At 40.1% G+C, this 24,102-nt stretch overlaps 1 protein-coding gene across 1 annotated transcript in view; it reads left to right on the forward strand.

Moving 5' to 3' along the window:
- TRPC4 (transient receptor potential cation channel subfamily C member 4) overlaps positions 1–23,565 on the forward strand; it is a 226,474-nt gene extending 202,909 nt beyond the window's left edge. Inside the window, exon 11 of the mRNA XM_063429032.1 lies at positions 22,062–23,565. Within this exon, the coding sequence (XP_063285102.1) occupies positions 22,062–22,763 (702 nt within the window). The 3' untranslated portion in view covers positions 22,764–23,565. The remainder of the gene's footprint in view (positions 1–22,061) is intronic.
- Positions 23,566–24,102: the final 537 nt, after the last annotated feature.

A 24,102-nucleotide genomic window follows, 5' to 3' on the forward strand; every position in this document is an offset into this window, starting at 1 on the left:
ACCCTAAATGCATTTTTCCCCTCCTTTTTATGTCCCCCCCATTTGGAGTTGAAACTTCACTACATCGATCTTTTAGTGTAACTTGCTATCATGTTTTGGGTTTACATGCACAAAACCACATTGAGTGTTTTAGCACTTTTAATGCACTTGGATGTATTTTTCACATTTCATATATGTATAGATAATAATTTATTTTGCACAAACGTAGTCACTTTATTGGAGTGCGGCTGTATATCGTACTACGGTATCACAGTATATTGTGCTGCAGTATTACAGTTTTACCCCTTGCTTGAGTCATATATGTACTTTTGTTTGTAAAAACACAGTGAACCTTTTATCATATTTATTGTATGCAGTGTGTTTTTGGGCCAGTGCACTTTAAAGTGCTGCTTCTGTTGTATTAATTAATCAATTTATTTATTTACTGATCAATATTTTTTTTTCTGCGCCTTTCTCACTTGTTTATTACTGTTTTTTGTAGGTCTTGATCAAGGCACACACTTTTTTGACTTCCATACATAATGTGAACATCTTGTAGTAATATTTTGTGTAAGACATATCCCTTTTTTTATGTTTGTCCTGTATACTAATATAATGTATTTGCAGTTAGGTCCTCCCAACAATTGGAATGGTTTATTAAAACATTAATGCTAATATTATTGTTTTTGATTTGATTTTATGGAGTTTGGCAAAAAAGAGGAGAGTAAAAATAAAAACCTATATTTATATATTTTATTGTTATTAAATATAATGTATACATATAGTTTTTTGTACAACTCTTTTTCCCCCTCTTTTGGTCACTTCTTATTTATAATAAATAATAAAATCAACATTTCGTAGCTGTCCTCTAAACATCGGTCATCTTTTTTGTTTGGTTCCACAGACGGAACTCCGAATCATGATGATTCATCATATAGCGTTTCAGAGTTCGATATTTCAGACGAATTGCCGATCGCTTGTCACCCAAAATGTGGACGAATCACAATTTGTTTGAAACCGAATGCACTAATCTAACATACATCAAAGACAAATATGCTATTGGTAGATATCAATTTTAGTATATGAAATTATACAGTTTATTGGTCTTAATTGGTTCTTTGTCATTATTTTAGAGTTTATATATTTGTTCTTGCTAATTTATTATATGAAGTATTGAATATATTGAAGAGGTTATATATACTCAACCCATCTCTATCTTATTTGGATTACAAACACTCCCACCGATTATTACCATTTGGTGTTTTTTGAATTTTCTTTACACAAATAACACTAAAGAGACAAAATAACTTTTTAATTTATGAAACAACAATTATTTATTTACACTTTTGTTTTTTCATTTTGAACACTGCTTTCCCTTGTTTTGGTTCCTCATTTGGTAATTATATAATGGTTAAATATCATTTTGGTTACAAAAGATATTGGTACATTTGGCTATACATCATTCTGTTCTCTTCTACCTATACCTACCATGTTTATGTAGAATAAAAACTACGATTTCATGAATAAATTGATATAAAAAAACTAAAAATAGAAATTATTTAAATATAAACCATTTAAATTGTTTACAGTATATATTCACTTATCATTTACAGAAATAGTGAGGAATAGTGATGTCCCAAACAGTTCGCCGGGAACCGTTCGCTGGCGAACATAGCGCGTTCGCGGTTGCGAACATGCGCAATGTTCGGTCCGCCCCCTATTCGTCATGGAGGTGGAAGGTTCTGGGAGGGAGGGTCTGCTGCTGATTGGCTGGAATGTGTCTGCTGACTGTGAGGTACAGGGTCAAAGTTTACTCAATGATGACGAATAGGGGGCGGACCGAACATCGCGCAAACTTTTCGGGACATCACTAGTGAGGAAATAAAATGTTCCTGTCTATTGAAAAGACTTTATTTTTATCATATGGTGCTTTGGTGGTGCAACAATATATAATATAAAGACAAATACTCTACACTTATTTATAAGAAATCTGAAACTTCAAAAAAAAAATTGCAACATAATTCAAAATATTATGTATATTTGGGCATAATGTCAGTATATAGTTGTCTGATTAAAAGATCTGCTGTTTGCACAAACCCCCTACTTCATTCCTATTCAGTAGCCGTTAAAAGTTCCAGAACAACGCAGAGCAGATTGTTACAGTCAGGGGCGTATTAGCCGCGAGGCAAACAAGGCATTTGCCTTGGCGGCATTTTCCAGGGGGCGGCAAAAAACGCCGCCCCCAAATGCCCAAGGCAAATGTCTTGTTAGCCTTGCGGCTAACAGACATGCTGGGCTGGTTGCTGGTTGCTGGGCGGCCGGCGAGGGAGCTCTTCCCCTGAGCTCTCTGCTCAGCTCCCTCGCGCGCCGCCCGCAGAGTGAGACTGGGAGCCGGAATATGACGTCATATTCCGGCTCCGCCTCCCAGCCTCACTCTGCGGGCGGCGCGCGAGGGAGCTGAGCAGAGAGCTCAGGGGAAGAGCTCCCTCGCCGGCCGCCCAGCCTGCCCGCCAGTGCCGCCCTGCAGCCACTGGACCACCAGGGAATGGGAGAACCTCCCCCACCCCCAGCATTCCCAAAGGTAAGGAGGCTGGGGGGGGGAGTAAATAAAATAAAAAAATAAAAATGTGTTAATGTGAGTGTGTGTGTGTGTGTCTCTGACTGTGTGTGTCTGATAGTGTGTGTGTGTGTCTGTTAGTGTGTGTGTGTGTGTCTGTGTGTGTGTGTGTGTGTGTGTCTGTTAGTGTGTCTGTTAGTGTGTGTGTGTGTGTGTGTGTGTGTGTGTTTGTGTGTGTGTGTGTCTGTTTGTGTGTGTGTGTGTCTGTTTGTGTGTGTGTGTGTCTGTTAGTGTGTGTGTGTGACTGTGTGTGTGTGTCTGACTGTGTGTGTGTGTCTGTTAGTGTGTGTGTGTGTCTGACTGTGTGTGTCTCACTGTGTGTGTCCGACTGTGTGTGTCTCACTGTGTGTCTCACTGTGTGTGTCTGTTAGTGTGTGTCTGTCCGACTGTGTGTGTTTGTTAGTGTGTGTGTCTCACTGTGTGTGTCTGTTAGTGTGTGTGTGTCTGACTGTGTGTGTTTGTTAGTGTGTGTCCGACTGTGTGTGTTTGTTAGTGTGTGTGTGTCTCACTGTGTGTCTGTTAGTGTGTGTGTGTCCGACTGTGTGTGTTTGTTAGTGTGTGTGTCCGACTGTGTGTGTTTGTTAGTGTGTGTGTCCGACTGTGTGGGTTTGTTAGTGTGTGTGTGTCCGACTGTGTGTGTTTGTTAGTGTGTGTGTCCGACTGTGTGTGTTTGTTAGTGTGTGTGTCTCACTGTGTGTGTCTGTTAGTGTGTGTGTGTCCGACTGTGTGTGTCTGTTAGCTAGTGTATGCGTATCTGTCAGTGAATGTGTGTGTATTTAGAAGGCGGGGCAGGGGGGAAGGGTTGGGTGGCGCGCGCGCGCGCGCGGGGGGGTGTCTGAGTTTTGTCCTGCCTAGGGCAGCACAAAACCAAGATACACCACTGGTTACAGTCTCTCTGCATGATGCAGGGGAACTAATCCGGGGCTGAGAAATTAATTTAGAACACCAAGTCTAGCCTTTGTAGACATAGAAATGTGAGGAAAAGGTGAAAGGAAAAGTGAGTAGGTAGGAATCAAATAAGTAAAGTACAGTATATTGTAGACCAAATACATGTTTAGGAGAAGAAGTTGTTATTAATATTTAAACAAACATGAAATAGAGGCAGAATAGGAGACCAAGGTTTTAATTTTAACTGCCCTATTGTAATTTCCACTGATCTATTCTCTCCTGTGGAAGGTATTGTGATAGTGACTGAATTAACAATAGCTTTCCAGTGTGTGAAATGTGAGTATGTTTTAGTTGGTTTGATTTGAGTTTGCTTTAAAAGAAGAAGGAAAATCGTGTTCAGTGGCTTAAGGAGGATGAGATTGTCGCATAAAATTGTGACTTCATGATCTGATGAAAGCTGAAGGAATAGGACCAAGAGAAAATGTTGTGAGATAACAATAACACCACTTCATACTATTTCCACAAGCGAACAGAGCAATGAGTAGATGATGATATGGTGAGAAAATGATTGCTTGGATGGAATGTGATGAAATTCTAGATCTGTAAATATTCAGTCTATTTTTTAAATAAGTGAAAAGGTTTTATTTTTTTCATTCTGTGCAGCACTGGGATCTATGTAACTCTTTATAAACTTGAGTTGTTCTTTTTTTATATCTTAAAATGCCTCACTGAACATTTCCCATTTAAATTATTAGAAAGTAATGTATTACTTACCTGGAATCTAGCACCGGGCAAAGCTTCCGGTGCTGACATCTGCAACCCTCCAGACATCACAGGGGCCATCCAATCACAGGCTTCTCATGCTCTAGACCACCATGAGGATGGTGAGTGGAGAACCACAGAACTTGGAAGTAAGGAGGGATTTTTAGTAGGAAGAAAATGGCTGTAAAGGAGGGAGCTCACAGTGGAAGGGAGGAATGAGCATAGTGTCCCCTTGTAGATTCTGTCTGCAAGGGGATAATCTCCATGTGCCTGTTACCAGCATGCTGTGCATGCTGATGACAGGTGTAAAATATGCACAGAATTGACATTAGGTAGCACGGAACAGATTACTGGGCTACCCAGGTCATGTGTGCCAGTGGTGCACCTAGCCACTGGCACATAAGTGCAAATTGCTCTGAATATGCAGTGCTTTAAGCAGAAACACTGTACAGCCAGACTTCCACCAATGTGACCACTTCAAATCACTGTAGTGGTCATGGTGATTGGAGTAATCCTTTAATATGAGTACACATATATCCTCTTATGGTAGTTTTCATTATTTTAAATATACTCTCCTCATTTGCTGTGTTGATTCCCTTTATATATTTAAATGTTTCTAAAAGAAGATAGGCCCCAAAATGATGCATGGTCTATATATATTGCTAAATGTTTAACTGTTTAAGGGACTAAGTAAAGATAAAACAATGTTGAATTTATGTTATGGGATAACGCACAAGTGTTATTTAGTCTATAAGACAAAGGTTTAAGTTAACTTAAACTTAACTATTTTATTTTATAATTCTTTATTGAATTTTTTTATTATTATACATTACAGAATAAACACACGAACAAAGACAATGCATGCATTCTCTTTTTTTTTTTTGCAAATTAGTCATATTTTGTTATACAATATTCATCCCTTGATAGCAATCAATTTATTATATCTAAGATACCAATATCATTCATCATAAAACATCAAACATCCTTTTCAGAGTAGTTTGATTACTTCTATATGATAACACTATGTTGTTTTTAATTTATCCAGACATAATTTATATCTTTCTCTTTTTTTAAGTATATTTAATGTACTTAATGGGAGGTCGATTTCCATGGATAATTGGAATTTAATTTGGTTGAACAAATACATTTTTTGAAATGAAGTTGATGACCTCCAATTTCTGGCAATTAATATCTTTACTGCTACCATGCAATGTATAGCTAAACAAATAAGATTAGTATTCTTTAAATTCCATTTTATATGAAGTAAAGCGGTTACAGTTTTTTTTTCTAAATTGATGTCTGTTAACTTAAAGAATAAACTGAAAACCCAATTCCATAAACCTTTGACTATAGGACTCAGCCACCATATATGGATATCTGATCCCGGGTAGTTGCCACATCTTCAGCAAATTGAATCATATTGTGGGAACATCTTAAAAAGTCTTATTGGAGTGTAATACTATTTATACATTACTTTAAACTGCCATTCAACTAAACTTAGACAATGTATATTTTTATTTTTATTAATTAGAGAACTAACTTAACTTAACTTAATGGTCCTTTTTCTTTTTTTGAAATACTGCCTGATTATTATGCAAGTCTTGTACAGCTTGCAATCCTACAGAAATCAAAAGTTCAGAGAAACTGGATGCTTATTACATAATATTAAACTCAAATTGTCAATTTGTGTTAAGGAAAGTATGTTAAGCAATTATTGCTTTTTATGTTATATAAAAGTTATATAACAGAGTTCACTATCTGTGCATAAATATCAAGGTTCTTTACAAACTCGTGTAAGTGGGATATATGTACATTTTTATGTCTTTATTTTTGAGTAAAAATTCTTATGTCATTGTTATTTCTGTTTCTATGCAAATAGTTCAGACTCTGACCTAAATATTGTAACATAAGGCGTACCATGTAGACTAAAACTGTGTATCTCTATATATATATTTCTTTAAAGGATTAGTAAATGAAAATAAATATTTAATTATTTTGACGTGCAGGGGCTATAATGAAAATGTGAAAGTTCTGGAATACCCTCCGGTTTCTACTTCATGTTTTTCAAATCCAAAGCTAAAAAATGGTCGATAACGCTGGAGTTTATCTCAAATACAGTGGTTTATATTACATAAAGGGTTTCTGGGAGTTGTTTATTTGTCATCTCTCTTTTGTGGTGACATAATGTACATCATGTCGAATGCAGAAAATAAAAAGCACTACAGGTTGGGAGACAGGCCAGAAAAGGAGCATTTATGGCGAGAAACTAATTATAATTAAAATAAAAAAAAAATCTTAAATAGATTATTAAATAATTCAAACCAAAAACGCCCATTATACATTGCTGTAATCTTATCTAAGCACGTACCTTATCTGTGGGTGCCTGACGTGCCCTTTTAAGATATGAAATAAATCACAATCCTACATTTATTTTACAGACATTGGTATCTAATTTATGAAGTATGTGGGAGAAGAAAAATCCAGGGCATAGATCAGGAAGGTCAATCTCTGCAGAAAAGTACCTTTGATTAATTGCTAAATTCAACAAGCAGATTACTGTCAAGATTTCAGGCCACAGAGTTCATTGCCCCTTTACCTAACTGCTAGTCCTAAGAAATGTATTTCTCTGTATTGTTTTTACAAAAAGAGATTGTAGCAGGTCAAACCAGACTCTGGCTTGGACTGCATTACACTTACAATATAATTTAAAGTCATTGCTCCTTTTACCTCTGCCTATGATTGCACCAAAGGTCTCTTACCCTTTTCGCAACAGAACATCTTGTGTTTCAAAGCTATGTGCAGTGCATTTAAATTACTCACACCTCCTGCACTTGGCAGAGAGAAGCAGATAATTGTGGAGTTATCTTAATATTATTATATTATTACTTAGTGTAGTGTTTACCGTTTCTTTGGAGGTTGCCAATTGTGCAGAATCCTTAAGTTTCCAACAAAATCTCATATTCGGAAAGCTATTGAAACTTTTGACATTGGTGGCATATTATAGAGAGATATTGCATTTCATCAAAAGTCTTTGAAATACAACTGTAAGATGATTATGTTCCTTTTTGTGGTGGCGTGTGCTGAATAAACTATACTTTTTTTGTGGATTTTCTAATCCTTAGATGAACACTCCAATCACCATAACCACTATAACCCTGTTGTCACGGTTCCCCGCGTATCTGTCGGCGTGGCCCCAATGAAACATAGCGGCTATGCCAACAATAAAATCAAATACTTACCATGGTCGCAGCAAACCGCTGCCCGACCTCCTTCTATCCCGGTCCCCAGCGAGTACGGCATTCCTAGAGATGCCCGCCGCTGCGGTTCCGGTTTTAATAAAAGACTTGCCTCCGCCCACATCAAAGATGGTGCCAACGTGCGTGCAACATCACGTCATCGATGCGCATGCACGTTTTGTGGTCAGAGGTCAGAAACAGACAATTACAGCCTAAGGAGGGTTATTTAAACCCAAATTACCTTTTTGTCAGTGCCCTGTCGTGCTTTCCCCTAGCTGGTTATCTGAGAGTGTGTTCCTGATTGCATATTTCTGGTATTTGACTTTGGCTTCGTTTTGACTTCCCGTATTTCTGGTATCCTCGACTGTGTCTCGTTCTGTGTCCCTGACCTCGGCAAGTATTTTGACTGTTCTCCGGTACGTTAAGTCCAGCCATTCTAAGGTCTGGTTAGACGTTATCCTTTGTCCTAGGTGTGATACTATTCTGCGTGCTGAATCAACTATAATCCTGACACCTGTATAGTGGTTATTGTGCCTGGATTGGCCTGTGCCTTCCAAGAGTAAGTAATTGAACTATTTGCTAATAGTTTGACAACTCCACACCTGAAATTTTCAAAAGGAGCTTCAGTTAGCTCCACCAAGTTAAGTCTTGCGGTGTCCGATGTTGAGCTATGTTATACAAGGAAGACATTTCATAACTTAGGGAGCAAAATTAGAAACTGCAGAAGGTCAATAATACCTTTGATGTCAGACTCAAAATCAACCTAGTGCCTACTTCTTAGGGACATCTGAAGCTTGTGTTTGGGCATTGTGATCTATTTTCAGGGATACAGACATGGCAATTGACTTGTAGATAGATGTGTGTATTTTGGAATATAACGTGAACAATTGTGTGTAATATGAAACTGTGTTTAGAACTATGCAGGTATATTTCTCTGTGGATGCTATATTGCAAGTGTATGTGAAAATGCATGAATTTGAAGGTTAAATGCATAATAAAATGGCCATTTGCATTTTATTACTACATCACTGTATTCACTACTTTTTAATAAAGCCTCCTACTACTATTCACTGGTTACAATGGAAACAAAGGCAGGGATTTAAGAAAGATATCAGTGTGTACTTTGCTTAAGAACATGCCCACCAACCACTGTGTTTTAGGTAGAATGAACACAATGCAGGGTTTTAGGGAAAAACCTAACATTTAATAATGAAATCATAGGACTATGTAATTGGACATGAAATAATTTAGTTACAATATGCACTATATTTAAAAGAAGAAAAACTACCACAACAAGAGGATATAGTCTTAAATTAGAGGTACAAAGGTTTAACCCCTTCCCGCCATTACGACGTGCTATGCCGTCACGGATTAAGTGGGCTTTAAAGCCGTTGTGACCGCATAGCACGCCGTAACGGCTTTAAGCCCTGGAGCGCCCGGGTTGCTTACCTTTCCGGCGCTCCGCTTCGGGAGGACTGCCTCACAAATCAGGCCCCCAGGGGCCATGTGATCGCTCTCAAAGAGCGATCACATGGCCCCCTATAGCTGGCTGTGGATCTGCCAGCAGGGGGACTGTCTAAAATATTAGACAGTCCCCCTGCTGGTGGGAAGTATAAAAAAAATATATTAAACATGTTTAAAAATAAATCAAATGTATTTATATATATATATATATAATATATGTATATATATTATATATATAATATATATGTATATTATATATATTTAACGTCATACATAGTGTATTTTAATACTAATATAAGTACATATATTAGTATTAAAATACACTTAGAATGACGTTACATATATATAATATACATATATTATATATATAATAGATATATACACATATATTATATATATATAAATATGTATAATTACAATAATAAATAAATAAAATAATAAAATTAATAAATAAAATATTCAAACAAAATTTAATATAAATTATATATACATATGTAATTTCATTCTAACTGTATTTTGTTATTAATATATATATATTGGTAACAAAATACACTTAGAATGACATTCTATATATATCTATCTATATATAAAATGCAAATAACCGCAAATATATATATATATATAGATAAATACATATAATTACATAAAATATTACATTAGTATACACGTAGAATTTAAATACCTATAAATGCATATGTATTAAAATTCTACGTGTATATTTAAGTAATCTTTTAACATAATTAGGTGATTTGATTAATTAAAATTTGATTGACATGCCTGACAACACAGGGAGAAAGTGCAGAGAATTTAATTCGCAAGCACTATATTTGACCCTGTAACTCTCCAAAACAACCTAAACCTGTACATGGGGGGTACTGTTTTACTCGGGAGACTTCGCTGAACTCAAATATTAGTGTTTCAAATTGGTAAATTGTATTACAACGATGATATTTTAAGTAAAAGTGACGTTTTTTGCAATTTTTACAAACAAACGGCACTTTTATGGACTATATTATTGTTGTAATATCTTTTACTGTTTTAAAACACTAATATTTGTGTTTAGTGAAGTCTCCCGAGAATAACAGTACCCCCCATGTACAGGTTTCATGGTGTTTTGGAAAGTTAGAGAGTCACATATAAGGCTTGCATTTCATTTTTTTAACATTGAAATTTGCCAGATTGGTTATGTTGCCTTTGAGAGCGTATGGTAGCCCAGGAATGAGAATTACCCCCATGATGGCATACCATTTGCAAAAGTAGACAACCCAAGGTATTGGAAGTGGAGTATGTCCAGTCTTTCTTAGTAGCCACTTAGTCACAAACACTGGCCAAATATTAGTTTTTTGCTTTTTTAACACAAAAACAAATTTGAACGCTAACTTTGGCCAGTGTTTGTGACTAGGTGGCTACTGTAACGGAATGCAATGTATCAGCATACGATATCCGTTGGTACATCTAGGAAATCCACAGTCAGAATAGAAAGCAAGGCAATATTCCCAATCCTCCCAATAACCGGACGAAACACAGTTTGGGAGTCAACTAGCTCGGTTTATTCACAGGCAGTATATTTATACAGTTCCCCATGCAAGGGGTTTCCAGACAGTAATTCCAGGGGATTTCTCCCATCATGCACTGTGACTTTCCCAACAGGCCTTGCTGCACGAGAAAGATACTCCCACTAAAATGGACGACTAAGGATAGCCGTGCTTCGTCGTATGAATGCTTGGTGTGCTGGCAGCACACGGCTGCCAGCATGCGAACGGCCACAATACGGTACATACACAGGTTAAAATACACAGTACATATTCAGCCTACGGACAACCTTTAATAACTACAGTCCAGAAGTGGCTAGTTTTGCCACAATGCTCCCCCAGAACCAAGCCGGCATACACAGTCTGATCCCAACGGATCGGCTTGGGGATGTCCGGGAGAGTACTCACAGATCACTTCTCGAGTTCAGTCTGTCTGGATAACCCGTCAGCGTTACCGTTTTGTTTTCCTGGCCGGTAATGGATAGTAAAGTCAAAGGGCTGTAGCGCCAAGCTCCAGCGCAGCAGCCTGGCATTGTCTCCAGACACACGGTTTAGCCACACTAACGGGTTGTGATCTGTGAGTAAGGAAAAAGGTTGTCCGTACAAATAGGGCTGTAACTTTTTAAGGGCCCACACCACGGCCAGGCATTCTTTCTCGATGGCGGCGTAGCTCACTTCACGAGGCAGCAGTTTGCGGCTTAAATAGGCTACGGGGTGTTCTCCGCCATCGGCTCCCACTTGGCTCAGTACTGCCCCCAATCCAAACATTGAAGCGTCTGTGTGAACAAGAAATCTTTTAGTTGGATCAGGAGCAGTTAACACAGGAGCATTGGTGAGAGCAGTCTTGAGTTGTTGGAATGCCTGTTCACACTCTGGGGCCCAGACAACCAGTCGGGGAAGGTTCTTTTTCGTCAGGTCGGTTAGGGGTTTGGCGAGGGTGCTATAGTCAGGGACAAATTTTCTGTAATAGCCGGCTGTCCCTAAGAACGCCAGCACCTGGGTCTTAGTCCTGGGGGTAGGCCACTTGGCTACGGCCTCGATCTTGGCTGGCTCGGGTCTCTGCTGCCCACATCCTACACGGTGGCCCAGATACTGTACCTCGGCCATACCTATGTGGCACTTGCTAGGTTTTAGGGTTAACCCAGCCTCCCCAATGCGATCTAGGATCGCCCCTATGTGGTGTATGTGGTCTTCCCAGGTCTGACTAAAAATGGCGATATCATCTAGATAGGCACAGGCGTACTCCTGAAAACCATCCAGTAGCCGATCTACCATCCGCTGAAAGGTAGCCGGAGCGTTTTTCATTCCGAAAGGCATGACCTTGAACTGGTACAGGCCAAACGGAGTGACAAACGCCGACTTGGGGATGGCATCATCGGCTAGGGGAATTTGCCAGTATCCCTTACACAAGTCAATGGTAGTGAGATACTGGCCCCGTGCCATCTTATCTAACAGCTCGTCTATCCGGGGCATCGGGTAGGCATCAGACACCGTCTTGTCATTTAGCCTCCGGTAGTCAACACAGAATCGGGTGGTGCCATCCTTTTTAGGTACCAGGACTACCGGCGATGCCCAGGGGCTATCGGAGGGTTCGATAACCCCTAGCTGCAACATTTCGTCTAGCTCGGCTTTCATATGGGTACGGACGGATTCTGGAACCCGATATGGAGTCTGGCGCATAGGGAGCTGCCCCGGGGTCTCCACTCGGTGGGTGGCTAGCGGAGTGTACCCAGGTAAATTGGAGAAGGTAGCCCCTTTGGCTACAATCAGCGCTTGTACCTGGGCACGCTCCTGGGGGCTTAGCCGCTCCCGCAGCTGAACTCCCCAGGAGGGCTCTATCTGCTCCTCGGGTTCTAGTAGGTCGGGTAAGGGTAAATTTTCCTGATCCTCTAAGGAGGAGGCACAGATTGCCGTCACATCCTCTATCCTCTCATGGTAGGGCTTGAGCATGTTCACGTGAAGCATGCGTCTCTTCCCTACCCCTGAGCAGGGGCCAATCACATAGGTAGTGTCGCATCGCTGCTCCACTACCTGGTATGGGCCTTGCCAGATGGCCTGCAGCTTATCTGTGCGGATGGGTTTTAAGATCAAAACCTTCTGTCCCACCTGAAAGCTGCGGTCCCTGGCTCCTCTATCGTACCAGCGTCGCTGGCGTTGCTGGGCCGCCTGGAGGTTGGTGTGTACAGCCTGAGTCAGCGCCTCCAGACGGTCCCGGAACTCCAGGACGTATGATACGATAGGGGTTTCGTTAGAGGTACTCTCTCCCTCCCAGTGTTCCCTAATCAAGTTCAAGGGTCCTCGCACCCTCCTCCCAAACAGTAGCTCAAACGGGGAGAAGCCTGTCGACTCCTGGGGGACCTCTCTATAGGCAAAGAGTAGGTGAGGCAGAAACCTCTCCCAGTCCTTGTGGGTCTCCCCGAACGTCCGAAGCATCTGCTTCAGCGTCCCGTTGAACCGCTCACATAGTCCATTGGACTGGGGGTGGTAGGCGGAATTAACTATTGGCTTAATGCCACACACCTTCCACATATGTTGAGTAACTTCGGCCGTAAATTGGGTACCTCGGTCCGAGATTATCTCTTGGGGAAAACCTACTCGGGAGAATACCTTCATCAATGCTTCGGCTACGGTCTCAGCGTGAATATTAGAGAGGGCCACGGCTTCGGGGTATCTGGTGGCGTAGTCCACTACAGTTAGGATATACCTTTTGCCAGAGGGGCTGGGTTTTGGCAGGGGACCTACGATATCCACTGCTACTCGGCTGAAGGGTTCGGCTATGATGGGTAAGGGGCATAGTCTGGCTTTGTGGCGATCCCCTCGTTTACCTACCCGCTGGCAGACGTCGCAGGAGGTGCAATATTGGCGCACGTCCTGAGAGATCCCGGGCCAGAAGAAGGCATGGGTCAAACGGTATCGGGTACGGGTCATCCCTAGGTGTCCGGACAAGGGGATGTCATGAGAAATTCGCAGCAGCCCCTGTCTATACTTCTGGGGTACCACTAGTTGTTTATTAGTTAAGGTGACAGACCCCCCCACATCTTTGGCCGTGACACGGTAGAGCCGCTCTCTCTCCCAGATGAACCGCTCCCCCTCTAACCCTGCTTGGTCGGTGTCACGTTTAAACATTTGTTATGAAGGAACACAACTGCAGATTTCGTATAGTTGAATATTTATTAACGAAAGTAAAAGGTAAAGACTTTAATTCCAATTTACAGGTAGCTTTAAGTAGTAAATGATAACTGAAGTCCACAGTTACAGGCACTGTAGCTTTAAGGAGTAAATGATAACTGAAGTCCACAGTTACAGGCACTGTAGCTTTAAGGAGTAAATGATAACTGAAGTCCACAGTTACAGGCACTGTAGCTTTAAGGAGTAAACGGTAGTAAATTGCAGACACTGAATCAATAAAGAGTCTCTTAGTAGAGTAAACGGTTTAGGTGATAAGTAATTACAATAGCTGTTCCATACTTTAACTGAAGCAAGACAGATGCAGATAACTGATATGAAGTATGAGTTGAAGTTAGCTGTAACGGGATTGTTTTTACCGTAGGACTTTTGGAGACAGGTAATAACAGCTTTTAGATGCAACTCTTATCACATTGGTTTTACTTAGCTTCCGGCACATAGAACACTGGTTCCCGAGATCTCCTCAGAGGCGTATGAAGAGTGTTTAATCTTTAGTCGTGGATGAGGAGAGGTGAAGGGAACTTTGCAGAGTCTTTCAGTCCGGTCTGGTAGCAGAGGCTTTGACCATGAAGTTGTAGCTGGGTTGTGAGTAAGGAACGTAGTTCAATAATCCAGCCCTGATCAGCTGGTGCAGTCAGATTAAATAGGCAGACCGTGTCATACAGGGGTGTGGCTAGGCTCCGTGGAACCAGGAAGTAAGAGGATACCATAGTTAAGGCATTACAGTCGGTTTGTGCCCGGTCCCTATATACTTGGAGAGTGGGATCGGTCTGGACTTCTGGCGCAAAGGTAGTCGGGGTATCCCAGGACATGGGGGTCAGTTGGGGAACATGGTCTCTTACCTGAGCCTCAGAGTGCGTTGGTGTAGCCGTGGTGCGAGCCTGTTGCCGGGTGGTTACGGGAAGGGCCTCCTGGTACGGAGTCTGGGGAATAAAAGCGGAAGTCATTTGGCCCAAGTCATTCCCCAGTACAACATCGGCAGGCAAATTCTGCATCAGCCCCACTTCTACGGTCCCCTCTCCCACACCCCAATCCAAATGAACTTTGGCAGTAGGTAGCCGGTATACTGCTCCCCCGGCCACCCGTACTGCCACGGAGCCGCCAGTGTGGGTTGCGCCTGGTACCAAATGTGGTGCAACCAAAGTTAAAGTGGCTCCCGAATCCCGGAGCCCTTGCACCTCCTTTCCCTCCAGGGTCACTAGCTGCCGATGGTGCTGTCGGTTATCGGTGGCTCGGACTGACATTACTTCGTGCAGCACCCCTAGAGGCTCCTCAATTTGAGCGCTCAGCACGTCTTGGGTGGCGGGTGCTACCTGATAATGGTGCGCAGCAGCCCTGGGTGCCAAATTTTGTCGCACCTGATTCCAAGCTTGCCGGCTCCGGTTTTGGGTGCACTCTCGAGAAATGTGCCCCCACTGCTTGCAGGTGTGACACTGAATGTTAGCCCTGCCGTTGTATCGGGAGGGGGCTGGTGGAGTATTCAGTGCCGGCCTGTGCAGGGGTGCGGTGGGGCCGGTAGGGATAAGATTATTGGGTGGCCCTGTAATCCGAGGGAGAGCCTTATTTTGGGCCCCGTGATGTCTCCTGGCATCAAAATGCTGATCCGCCAATTTAGCGGCTTCGGGTAGGGTGAGTGGTTTCCGGTCTCTCACCCATTCTTGTGCTTCTGGGGACAAACCATTAAAAAATTGTTCCAGCAGCATTAACTGCCTCAACTCCTCCATGTTAGTGGCGTTGCTGGCCTGTATCCAGCCTAGCGATGCTTGGTCCAGCTTGTGCGCCCATTCTGCATGAGAATCTTTCTCAGGCTTGCGCAAGCCCCGGAATTTCCGCCGATATGCCTCTGGGGTAATAGCATACCTCTCCAAGATTGCCCTCTTTACTTTAGGGTAATCCTTACTGTCCTCTCGGGGTACAGCACGGTAGGCTTCAGCTGCCCTACCCGATAGTTTGCCTGCCAGCAGCGGCACCCATACTGCGGGCTCCAAATCGTGCAGATCGCACAGCCGCTCAAAGTCCTGCAAATACCCATCGACTTCGTCCTTTTCTTCACAAAACGCTTTAAAGGCGTGATGTGGGACTTTGGGCTTGACCTGTCCGTAGGTAGAGGCAGTAACAGACTCTGCCCTAGGCGGGGTTGCTGGTGTGCTGGTCGCCATCAGATAATCTTGTACATCTGATACCATCACGGTCAGTATTTCCAGCGGTACTGGTTGCGGTAAAAACTCCAACCTGGTTCGCAGCTCTTTTTGGAATGGGGTCTCTTCCTTGGCTGGTGGGGGTGTAGCGCTGCGGGCTCGGTCTTCCTCCATCAGTTCAGCGATCAGCACAGCCTTAGACTTGTTGCTGGCTATCTTACCCCTGGCTTCCAGTAGCTCTTTTAAAGTTTGTCGTTTCAGTATGGTATAATCAATCTCCATACGAATTGCCCTTGCTTTCCTTGTTCGGTCGTTCCGGTTTCCACGAACGCTGCTTTTTCGGCTGTAAGGTTCGGATCCCGTCGCTTGCCACCAATTGTAACGGAATGCAATGTATCAGCATACGATATCCGTTGGTACATCTAGGAAATCCACAGTCAGAATAGAAAGCAAGGCAATATTCCCAATCCTCCCAATAACCGGACAAAACACAGTTTGGGAGTCAACTAGCTCGGTTTATTCACAGGCAGTATATTTATACAGTTCCCCATGCAAGGGGTTTCCAGACAGTAATTCCAGGGGATTTCTCCCATCATGCACTGTGACTTTCCCAACAGGCCTTGCTGCACGAGAAAGATACTCCCACTAAAATGGACGACTAAGTGGATTATCTCCTCGTGCAGCAAAACCGACAATTGACATTAAAATACAGAAATTACACAATATTCGGTACTTTGCAATAGTTGAACGTTCGGTAGATAGCGGAGGTCGGAGCGCACACTTTGTGAGAATACCGCTCCGATCCCAGCTGAATTGACCGAACGCCGCACATAATACAATAAAACATTAAAGTGAGTTTAAAAATACCGAATAAGTACGGGACATACAATGTACCGAACGCGGGACTCCCGAACGCCCTGGAAGTCCAGCGGCGTCCAAATCATCGAGTAGCCGTTTTCAGTTCCAGGCTCTCGACGACCGAACACCGCTGCAGGGACAAAGGATCCAAGATGGCCGACCGCCGCATGGTCGGTAGTGGATCGACGGCCACCTCGGAGAGCCCTTAATTACCGATTGCAACAATGTTGCAATCGGTGAATTGGTACCACACGACTTGGGAATGTGTGGTCGACCTGGGGAGCCCGTATTCGTACGGCGAACGGCCAGGATAGCCGTGCTTCGTCGTATGAATGCTTGGTGTGCTGGCAGCACACGGCTGCCAGCATGCGAACGGCCACAATACGGTACATACACAGGTTAAAATACACAGTACATATTCAGCCTACGGACAACCTTTAATAACTACAGTCCAGAAGTGGCTAGTTTTGCCACAGCTACTAAAAAAGACTAAACATACCCCACTTTCAATACCTTTGGTTGTCTACTTTTTAAAATGGTATGCCATTATGGGGGTAATTCTCATTGCTGGGCTACCACACCGTCTCAAAGGTAACATTGCCAATCTGGCAAATTTCTATTTGAAAATGGAACGTTCTATATTTGACCCTGTAACTTTCCAAAACGCCCTAAAACCTGTTAATGGGGGATACTGTTGTACTCGTGAGACATCGCTGATTACAAATATGTGCATTTTTGTGCAGTAAAACCTAACAGTATTATGGCATTCACAGCTAAAATGTCAGACGGAAATACAAATTGTAAAACAAATCTTATTTTCTCACATTTTTTTTAAATTTTATTCATAATGAATTTTGTTCCATATATGAATAGTTAATGGTAAATTAAAGCCCTGTTTCTCCTGAACAAAATCATATATAATAAGTGTGGATGCATATAATTTGAAAGAGGGGAACTACGGGTGAACAGACATATAGCGCAAATTCTAGTTTTTGTTTACGTTTTGTTTTGATCAGAACGTGCACTATTGACTCCGTCCTGAAGGGGTTAAAAATAATATCCGGAAGTATTACTTTACAGAGAGGGTAGTGGACACATGGAGTAGCCTTCCAGCTGGCGTTGTAGAGGTTAACACAGTAAAGAAGTTTAGGTATGTGTGGGATAGGCTATCCTAGCTATAAGATAAGGCCAGGGACTAATGAAAGTATTTAGAAAATTGGGCAGACTAGATGGGCCAAACAGTTCTTATCTGTCGTCACATTCTATGTTTCTATATTATTTTCTGCACAAGTTAAAAATAGTAGCCAGCATAAAGCATTTTTCATGGTATAGATGCAGATTACCACTACTGTGAGCACAGTTTCACATGTTTGATTTCAATCTTGCACCAGCGCTTCTGAGCTATATATAACAAGTATCTTGTAATTAGCATTTTAATTCAAGTCGATTTCAGTTTTAGACAGTCACTTCCTCATGCCTCATTAGCCAATATGTTGAGATATTTTTATATAAATTGATATTGCCTAACTCGGTACTCAAGCATGGCTTATTGTGATTTTTATGTAGTTGTCCAAACATGTGGATATAATGTGTATATAAACAAGTTACATATAAACACTCCGGTGACCACATGTCTGATTTTGTCAGGGATGTTTGTAAACCATAAATACTTCAGAGCTTTATTTAATAAAATAATGTTTCTGTACCAACCAGGGTCTCCAAGTTTATAACTGAAGCACTAGAGCATCTTTTTTTTTTTTTTTTGGCTTCTTGATAAAATCTGCAATTAGGCTACCTTAATTACCTTAGAAAATTAGTTTTCCCACAATTTGCTCAGTGTCATGAGCTTAAATGCTCTTATACCCTCTATCTATTTGTGCAAACAAGTTCAGAAATATAATTCTTCCTAAATTCTAATTGTGTTTTGGGAAGATTATGAGTCTGTATGATTATGGTTTGACAATATTGTTCAAATATAATTATAATATCAAATTCAATCATTTTATTACACACTGGGTTGCAGAAAATGGCTGAAATAAAATGTCTTATTCATGGTGCGCTATATAATAATAATAATGATAACAAAGTATTTAACCAGTAAAGGTCCATCGAGATTACTCTGGTTTTCAAGTAAGTCCTAAAGATGTTACTTTTGCCCAACATCCAGGGGTTGATACTATGTGGGAATATTACACATAGTCCAGCCGTCATCATTCTGTTAAAAGATGCACATCCAGTGACAGACACAGTTGGCAACATGTATTAAAACCACTGATGAAGCTAAATGCACAGAGTGATAGAAGCTATGAAAGAGTTTATATAGCCTCTCAGGACAGTGGATTTATATGATGTTGATAGCAATACTATGTGTACTGTTACAGCTAAAAGCAAACACAGACGGTAGAAAACTGCAAAAAAAAAAAAAAATCCCAATCGTCTGTGTAAATGTACAGTGTGAATGTAATGTTTGCAACCGTAAAACAAGCGACCTATTTAAACTGTATGTACATTTTGTACCTCTGCCAATCAAACATTAGACCTGTGTACCGCAGAAACATTTTACTTGGCTGAACCATTTTTCCGAAAAACCAGAACATTTGGGGGGACTGTAAAAAGTTGGTTCAGCTCAGCAGAGTTTCGAACTGAAAGCTTATTATATTCTGTATATATTTTGCAGTACACTGACAGGAGCATTTTCCAACCATTTGGTTCACAGATCAAGTGAGAAAAAGTAACACACAACAAAACAGGGAAAAACAAGAGAAGCAGTAAAAAAATAATTATGCACACTGCACAAAAAAAGCAGTGTTTACAGAGCAGATAGTGCAGGAACAGGTGTATCCGACAAACCTGCCAAAACCACTATTATAAAGCTGTTGTCAGGAATGGAGATCCACTAACATGCTAACCTAAAGGAAACCGTAAAGGAACATATACTGGTCCTTAGAGTGGCCGGGCTAGAACCTAAGACAGATAAAGGAAATATATGCAAGCAGAGAGAGAATAAATGAGAGACTAGGCCAAGGTCTAGCTGGGATAACAAAGATACAAATAATTGATATTCAGGCAAAGGTTAGTCTGGATAACAGAAACCAAGAATGGTCAAACAAGCCGAGGTCAGAAAACAGTAAATCCAACACACTGTATAAACATATGCTCAGTTAACAAGAACCATGACAGAACAACCAGAAAGTATATATACCCTATACCTGTATACATCATCAAAAAGCACCACTTACATTATAAAAGACCAATGCAGATGTCCAATGTCATGTATGATGTCATAATGAAGCACCAGAAAGCTAGGAATGAGAGTGTGTGCATCAGATCACAGAACAGACATTTTTGTGATCCACGGTGCTCTAAGGACAGTTATCATGACCACTGTGGCAGTTCTGGTGCAGTTAGTAAAACAAAAAGCCAATATTGTCACGTATTCATCTGCTTATAAAAATGTGGTTAATGACATTTACTGTCCACACAGGAAAAGTTGTGCCGAGCAGCAACCTAATCCACAGAAGGGTTAATGCTGAGCAGCAATTATGCAAATGAAACCTGGTAACTGAATTTGAGGTCAAAGGCCGGTTACAGCCTATCAGATCTAGAGGAGGGGTATTTAGGCCCAGTTCTTATCCTGCTCAGGGCCCTGTCATGGTTTCCCTTGTGGTTGTCAGAGAGCGCATTCCTGTTTATAGTTTTCTACCTGGTTTTTTACTTTGACTTTGGCTTTGTTTGTGGACTTCTCTATATTCTGGTATCCTGACTCCTGGCTTTCCTCATCGCTGCGTCCCTTTCTGTGTTCCCTGACCTCGGCTAGTATTTTTGGCTATTCTTTGTACGTTAAATCCGGCCATTCTAAGGACCGGTAATACGTTACTTATTTGTCATCTGTGCTATACAGTTCTAAGTGCTGGATCAAACAGTAATCCTGACAAATATAGAGCTTCAAAATAAGTCTAGAATTATTAATTTTCCCTGCCAGGGGTGATGTAGTGGTTAATAGAAAAAGAGTTATAAAAAATACATTAAACTATTTAAATAAATGTAAGATCACACGTATTTTAAAGCAAGTTAACTAAGAATGATAAAAAAGCCAATTTATACATTCTATCCTATATCATTCAATACATTCAAGGCAGAATGATTCCCATTTGTCATTAATAGGTTAAGTAGTGAAACATGCATTTTACTGGCCTTTCAGATTCATTTCATTATGAACTGGAATTTCATCCAAATTTGGGCAGATCAGTTGATCGTACGAAACCCCAGGCTGTTGCCCGAAATGTAGCCAAATTACAAAGCAAACTAATCACGTAATGAACCAGTATGTTTGTTTTGATTTGATATTCAGAATTCCTTCAGTGGCACCAAAAAAATGATGATTGATGTGGGAAAAAAAGATGATTGATTGCTAAATGTTGATTTTATTTACATATCAAGTGAGAAATGAGCAATAGAAGGAAAAAAAGAGGAGGAAAATAAAAGTAAAAGTTATCCATCTATCCATCTATCCATCCGTCCATCCACCTATCTTATATTTAATATATAATATATAAATATAAAAATTTTTTACTGCTCCTGCCCTTTTTCCCTCTGGTTACTTTTTTCACTTGATCTGTGAACCAAATGGCAGGAAAGTGCACCTATCAATGTACTGCAAAATATATACATATTTTTATTTTGCAGAACACTGATTGGACAATTTCTACGAAATTTTGGTTCATCCGAGTCATTTTTCCCAAATTGATTGCATGGTCGAAATGCATCCAAACTAAAACACTGCATGAGCAAATTTTAGACCACCTAAACTAAAAATAAATCAATATTTTGAATTGATTTAGCTGTGCACAAGTCTACTAGAAATATGATAAACCTATAGTACTTTTTTAAGTTGTAATATTTTTTACACTTTTTCTATGTAACATAAATCAGTCCTATCAATTCATTGTTATATTTTATTATTCTTAGCTTTATTTTCCAAAAACATGTGATTGCGCATGTTTTCTTACCAGGTAATTCACGAAATAATCAATTAAAAAAAATCATATATTTTTAAATGATTTGCCTGCAAGATGCTACCACCACTACTAGTACAGATCTTAATAGATTTTCCAACAACATGCACATCGGAAATAAATTTGGTGTTTGATAATAGTCAATTACACCATTTTATATAGGATTTGCATGTGGAATCAGACACTGCTACTGACTGAGGTGTGCTCTTTCAGTTGCAAATCTGATAGAAATCTGGTCATTTTGATTAATTGATTAGTAAATAACCCCATAGGACTGTGAAATCCTGTAAATATTTTCCTTCTCTAAAAGGAAAATATACATCTTAGTTTGATTTTTACATTTAAAATCTATATTAATAATGCATGTATTTTCCTTTCTATTTCAGGAACTAAAGCAAGACATTTCTAGTTTCCGATTTGAAGTCTTAGGTTTGTTAAAAGGAAACAAGGTTAATCTTCAAGCTTTAAAAATGAACAACGGTGTGGCAGATGGCTCAGAGAGTGAAGGTGCATGTCGGACCAAAGAGAAGCGAACAAGAACGCAGAAAAGTTTTAGTCTATTTGATATAACGACCATGATCCATCCTAAAACAGCAGAGATCGCTTCGGAAAGACACAAAAATGTGAGCAACGGGTCTGCTTTGTTGACAACAGAACCTACCAAGGAAAAGCAAAAAAAAATACATTTCGGTAAAGATATTAAAAGCTTTGGCTTATTCCACAGACACTCAAAAAAATCTTTCTCGGAACAGAGTACTAACAAAATATACTCTGTTTCCGAGGAGGTAGCAAACCAAGAGACATTTGACCCAAGTGATAAAAGTTTTCAACTAGAAGAAAAGGGTCCAGAAACAAATCAAGAACTTGATGTAAATGTCCTCAATGAACAATCCTCATTACCACAAGGTATACAGGGTACCTCGGAATGTCTACCCGCACAGCATTCCAGTACTTGCCACAGTTTATATGTTTACAATGAAAACGTTGTAGACACCAGTAATCATAATTCTAACATAGATAAACTTTTAGATCAAACTAGCACAAATGCAGAAACCATTGCAGAAGAAGATTCAGTAACGAGACTGTGATCTGAAGAACAAACTGAAACTATATCTGTATATATGAGATATATATTTTAAATTGTGCTTTTTTTTCCGGAATGTTTAAATAAACATTTTCCAAATGAAATACATTTTTTGCCTGCTGAGGCACGTAAAACTAAAATATGAAAATACATTTGTTAAGTTAGAAGAATGGCAATACTATATAATAATGTAATATTTTACAATATTTACCCTTTACTGATCACGGTAATGAATAGGATATTCGTATATTTTTGCAATAACCCTGGCAAACACATATATGAATATTATTCTATGCAAACTAAGCATGTAACAAATAGTTGTCAACATATGTTACATTTACATTATTTTTTATCATGGTTATTTGGTATATTTAAAGAATGATCCTATTTTGTTGCATGCTAGGTATATTAATTCTCCGAAGACACACACCATTATTTATGATAAGATGACACACTGTAAAGTAAATTCTAATCACAGCTCAGGGAGTTCAAATAAACTACTCTTTTACATACAGATTTTTTACTCTTCATTGCTCAAACCTTGAGATAGAAATGAGCGTAAATTCATTTCAAGCTTGATTAATCTAATGTACAGCAATGGCCCTTGGCATTTTGTTTAACCAACACTCAGTTTGACTACTAGTGAAGGATCTGTTCTAAATGCGCCTACATATTTCCTTAGGACTGAGAGTCTTTCTTGAGACTTAGTACTTGAGAGATCAATATATTTTCCCTAAAGTCCAGCACATTTACAATGAGGGTCTATCATTGTGAGAAAAGCACAGGTATAGCCCACCTTATCTATGATGATAAAGATATCTTCAAATTATACAATTGGTTAAGTAAATACACATAGCTACATTTGTAATAATTATATACACATTTTATCCTTTCATATTTATATTATAATTGATATTGCATATTTATATTACATTGATATTTATACATTAATTGATGAGCTCTTGGACTGTCATAAAGTAGTGTGTATATCACAAGTTTCAGATCTTGTAGCAAAGCACCTTATATCAAGTACTTAAAGCAGCACTGTCATGCCAAACGTATTTATTCTTCTTCTCTTCCCATCTGATCTAGTTTCCTTTAAACATAAGGCGGAGTAGGGACTACTTTGTCTTGTGTATTTTTCCTATGCTTGACTTTCTTTGACCAAAGGAGGAGCTTAAGTCAGCTCCATTTCTTGTGTCAGAGAAAGTACTCACCATTCTCCTTGACACAGGAAATGGAGCTGACTTAAGCTCCTCCTTCGGTCAAAGAAAATAAACCGTAGGAAAAATACACAAGACAAAGTAGTTCCTACTTTGTCTTATGTTTTAAAGAAAACTGTA

The sequence above is a fragment of the Pelobates fuscus genome, chromosome 1 (genome assembly GCF_036172605.1).
Source record: "Pelobates fuscus isolate aPelFus1 chromosome 1, aPelFus1.pri, whole genome shotgun sequence".
In the NCBI taxonomy this organism is placed as follows: Eukaryota; Metazoa; Chordata; class Amphibia; order Anura; family Pelobatidae; genus Pelobates; species Pelobates fuscus.